Genomic DNA, 5,000 nt, shown 5'->3' with positions numbered 1-5,000 from the left:
TAGCAAGCTGATTAATGTATCATGACAAAAATAATAATACTACAGTGATATGATTAAATCTCAAATACAGTCTGACAATAAGGTCTTGATTCCAAAGTGCCCAGTAAGGTGCAGTTCCATGGACAGTCCAGCAGAAACACCTACAGAAGTTAACTTCTGTTCAACCTCGACTAATGATTAGTGCAGTTTCATACCAGATCACAACACAACCACAAACTGCAGGGAAGGGACAGGTATCAAAGAAAGCGATCGTCTTCTAAGTGCTGCTTTCGCCGCCCTTAGGCCGAGCAGAGAAACAGAGGCTAGCTTTAAGAGGACAGTCTTGAGACCAGGGGTGGTTGCTCAGCAACAATATTTGGGACTTCCCCCTTCAGCCACCCTTGCCACTGGAAGTGTGTGTTTGGGTAAAAAGGCCTCTGGACAAGTGTGTTTTGGGATTGTTGTTTGTGTGTCAACAGTGTTTGTTGATCATGTTGGTGTGCACTGTGACTGTCTGCCTTTCATTCCCCCGGGCCTCCCAGCAGCTTACTGTCTGCCTCGTTGTCTCTGTTTACCTCTGTCTATCTGTTTTTTTTCCTCTCTCTGTCTCTCTTTCTCTCTCTTTCTCTCTGTCATCTCATCTCCCCCCTCTTCTAATCTCTGGACTCTATCTCTCTCCCTCTGTTTGGCTTGTGTCACTCTCGCTCTCTGACCGGCAACTTCCTGCTGGGATCGTGGGAATGGCCTTCAGGAATCAAGCTTTCTTTTTTTTTCTCTCCCATTCATTCTCTTCCTGTCTTTTGATATGAGCCATTTAACGGCATTTATTGGATTGTTAGAACAGATGCAGTCCGATACGGCTGTCTTTCTGTCGGTCCTGCGATCAAACGTTCTCGTTGTGTGTCGAAGTGACATCTGCTGGCCGTGCCGTGGTACTGCGCTCACCTCTGCCCCCCCTCCCCCCCATCCCCCCCGCGCTTGATAAAATAAGGTCTGTTGGTGGTGTAACAAACTATGTTCAACTGGAAATGCGTTTCTAACCTGTGCCTCTCTCCCTCCCCTCTTTGGCTTCCCCGTCCCCCCGTCCCCCCCGTCCTCAGATCCTCCGAGTATGTGTCCCACAGTCGGTGTCTTCTGAGTTGGGTAAGTCTCACCTCTGCTCACTCCAACATGGCCGTTACTTTATCTTGCTGCGCCACGATTTAACGCCTCGATCTAGAATGTGATCTGGAATTCCAATCAAGTTTGTTCAGGCCACACCTGGTCTTGCTCCTGAATGTGTCCCTCTTTTTCTGAATTTCCCCCTCTCCTCTCGTTTCCCCCCTCCCTTCCTTCCCAGATCGGACTCGTCCTGACCTATTGCCTGAGGATCAGCAGAGACGGTTTGCCCAGGAGATCCAGTCCGTGCAGGTCACCGAGGTGCTGCGTCAGCTTGAAGACTTCAGGTGAGAGACCATCAACCCTGGCCCTGAACCACCGTGAACCTTGACCCTGAACCCTGACCCTGGGCAATCGTCTCCATGACCTCCCTGACCATCCAAATCTGACCAGCAAATAAACAACCTAAACCGGCTACCCCTCTAACTACAGAGCAGCCAACCGTATCTATGCCTCAGGCCCCAGACCAGGGTGTGTTATTGATGATCATGATCACCTGCTAGGGAGTCAGGTGGCTGAGCGGTGAGGGAATCGGGCTAGTAATCCGAAGGTTGCCAGTTCGATTCCCGGTCATGCCAACTGACGTTGTGTCCTTGGGCAAGGCACTTCACCCTACTTGCCTCGGGGGAATGTCCCTGTACTTACTGTAAGTCGCTCTGGAAAAGAGCGTCTGCTAAATGACTAAATGTAAATGTAAGCTCAAAGGGCTCGGCCTGTCTGCAGAGTACACCTGTGTCTGTCCACTTTGCTGTGTGTTGGATCATTCACAACTCAAGCAAAAACAGTACTGTATGCAACCGGGCAGTCTCTTCAACCACCTGACCTGTTATGTGTGCTTTGTACATTTACAGTAAGTACAGGGACATTCCCCCCGAGGCAAGTAGGGTGAAGGGCCTTGGCCAAGGATACAACGTCATTTTGCATGGCCAGGAATCGAACCGGCAACCTTCTAATTTAATAGCCCGATTCCCTAACCGCTCAGCCACCTGACTCCCTGTGTGTGTGTCTTTTTGTGTCCTCCCATTTACCCCCCCCCCCCCCCTCCGCGCAGGCAGAAGCGGATGATGGGAATGACCCCCAACGAGCAGGAGCTGGTGGAGGTGGAGTCCCACTACCCGACCGACCGCGTTCCCATGGAGATGAAGGAGAAGGCCGTGGCCGAGAACCTGCTGGACAGGATGTCCGAGCTCCAGTGAGTCTCCAGTGATTCTCCCTAACCCTAACCAGCGGCTCGGGCTTTTACCCAAACTGTGAAGGCCTTTACCGACTGCCAGTGTCAGAAAAGTTGAAGATGTAACCTTTTGTCCTGTATAAGAATGAAACTATGTTCAGCATTGTTTGTGTGCAAAGAGAGGCCGACCCCCGAATGTGAACTCTTTCTGTGCTACGTGGTACGTGGTGCCAGCTGCAGTCTGCGCACTAGGAAGCCTAGTTCTTATTGACTCGGCTTGTGTACTGCGCTGTAGAATCCCAGCTTCACACCTCAGTCTTACAGAACCAAAGCGATGTCTTACCTCCGTAATCGCCTCGGAGATTCGACGCGTTAAGCAGCATCCGAACATCTCCTGGAGTTTCCCCATAGGAGCTGTTAAGAAGCCGCTGAATCCAATATGGGGCCTTAGGCCTGGTGTGATGTGTTAGAGATGGGGAGGACTGGGTGATCAGACCTGGTAGATGCCCCAGGCTGACGGGAGAGGAAGAGCTCAGTTGTACGGCGTGCATCGGACACCACCAAGACTAACGGGAGGGATTTAGACGAGACGGTCCGAGCCCAACGCGGAGGGAGGGGGCGAGGGAGGGGGCGAGGGAGAGGAACAGAAAGCCCGACGTGGAGATGATGGAGTCAGCATCGCCACGTTGGCAGGAAGGCCTCTCCGCCCCCCTTCTGTCCCCTCACCCCCGCCACTGGCACGGGGCCAAGCGGGGGGAGGGGGGAGGGGGGAGCATCCAGGGAGAGGGCGAGTGTTATTGATGCAGTCTGTCCACTGGAGACCGAGGGGGGGGAGAGGGAGGGAAGCAGAGGGGGAAATGGAGGTAGAGAGACTGGGAAGTTAATCTAGCACTGACCCACTGGCCAGACACAATGCATTAGCGCTACGACAAACAGACCGGGGAGAGAGAGAGATGGGGAGAGAGAGAGGGCAGACTGTCTGTCATGATCCTTTTAGAGAGAAAGAAGATGGGAGAGAGAGAGAGGGCGACAAAGGGAAAGAGGATACACCCTGCCTCTTGTTTCTTCTGTTGACTGTGGAGACAGAACCTAAAGGCCTGATAACAGGCTCCATCAGGGTCATCATGAAACACTACATTGAAGTATCAGTGTCTCTTGTCTCCCTGTCGTCACACAGGGACAAGAGTCATTCAGACGTGCAGACACACACAATCCTCTCCCTGTCTCCTCCAAACCCCTGCTCCCTCGCTCTCACAAGCTCGTTCGCCCCCGCTCCCCACTTTCTCTCACCACAACTCAGTGACCTCACCTCCTCTGCCTCTAATTGGTTGCACGGTCAGCAGATTGTGGGGTTCAGACCCTATGATTGGCTAGTTGTGGGGAATCCTAGGGAAATCCCTCCCAGGCTACAATATGGGAACACAGACAGGTCGTATTTCCTCCGTCTTGCCTGCTTATTGCATCAGACAAAAACAGTTAAATACCCATATCCGTTAGTTTCGGAGCTTTGTTTGAGACTCATTCGGCCTGCAGACAAATGACAGAGAAGTTTCTTCTCAGCTGAAGATCGTCTTTGAAGATTGAGCTTTAGAAGATTAGATTTTAGGGAATTGGCGAGTAGCCCTTTTTAATTTTGTCCTCCTTTTTGTTATTTAATTAAGTACTTTTGCCAAGTAATTTTCATTGTTAGTTTTTTTTAGAGGGATTTTTTTTCATTATAATTGTGTTTTTTGCCGGGGGTTCACAAATATCAGAATATGCTTAAAAGCATCAATTCTGAACTCACTATTGCTGCAGTCAGATTAGAGCAGGAAAAACGGTGTCGCTTTCGATTCCACCGTCCAAAATTGCAGTTCGGAATCAGAGGAAAGAGAGAGCAAAATGCTACTTAAAAAACCAAGGAGGTGAGTCCTGGAGTTTTAACGTGCGCCTGGTAAGGTGCATCTTGTCCCCCTCTAACATCTCTCTCTTGTTCTGTCCATCACAGACCCACCATAGTCTCGGACGAGGAGAAATGGTGAGTTGTGTTGATGTCGTCCAACTCTCTGTTTACACAAGTACAGTTTGTTTACATCATGCTGTGCATGTGAGACGTGTTTCTGCTTTAGCCATGCGGTCGATCTGCTCTGCAGATTTAGTTCAAGTTTAGCAAGTTATAAAACAAGTCGATTTGTAGACGAGTGGAAGTTCTATCACTGTAACAGATGAGCTGTGCTGTAGCAAGAGGTTAAAGCAACGTTTTTTTTTCCTGAGTAGCCTATATCCTGGTAACAGAATCTTCTGTGACTTAATAAATGTTGTTGTTCTGTTCCAGCGCTGGCCATCTTCGGAGCGGTGGCTTTCTACATGAAGCACCTGGGAGTGAAGACCAGGGCAGCGGACAGCAAGAAGTCCAGGGGGTTCTTCAGGAGACCCCTGGTGGGAAAGGTAAGACCGCTACCTTCACCTTCCTCCCAGCCTAGGGCCTCCTACCCTCACCTTCCTCCCAGCCCAGGGCCTCCTACCTCACCTTCCTCCCAGCCCAGGGCCTCCTCACCTTCCTCCCAGCCCAGGGCCTCCTACCTCACCTTCCTCCCAGCCCAGGGCCTCCTCACCTTCCTCCCAGCCCAGGGCCTCCTCACCTCACCTTCCTCCAGCCCAGGGCCTCCTACCTCACCTTCCTCCCAGCCCAGGGCCTCCTCACCTTCCTCCC

At 51.3% G+C, this 5,000-nt stretch overlaps 1 protein-coding gene across 1 annotated transcript in view; it reads left to right on the top strand.

Annotated features, from left to right (window-relative positions):
* arhgef1b (Rho guanine nucleotide exchange factor (GEF) 1b) overlaps nt 1-5,000 on the top strand; it is a 16,566-nt gene that overhangs the window by 1,822 nt on the left and 9,744 nt on the right. The window contains exons 4-9 of the mRNA XM_062466220.1: nt 1,080-1,122; nt 1,319-1,424; nt 2,189-2,329; nt 4,296-4,325; nt 4,417-4,505; nt 4,623-4,735. Coding sequence (XP_062322204.1) covers nt 1,080-1,122; nt 1,319-1,424; nt 2,189-2,329; nt 4,296-4,325; nt 4,417-4,505; nt 4,623-4,735 — 522 coding nt within the window. The remainder of the gene's footprint in view (nt 1-1,079; nt 1,123-1,318; nt 1,425-2,188; nt 2,330-4,295; nt 4,326-4,416; nt 4,506-4,622; nt 4,736-5,000) is intronic.

This window comes from Osmerus eperlanus, chromosome 7 (assembly GCF_963692335.1).
Source record: "Osmerus eperlanus chromosome 7, fOsmEpe2.1, whole genome shotgun sequence".
NCBI lineage: Eukaryota > Metazoa > Chordata > Actinopteri > Osmeriformes > Osmeridae > Osmerus > Osmerus eperlanus.
This window is presented reverse-complemented; position numbering and strand designations above follow the sequence as displayed.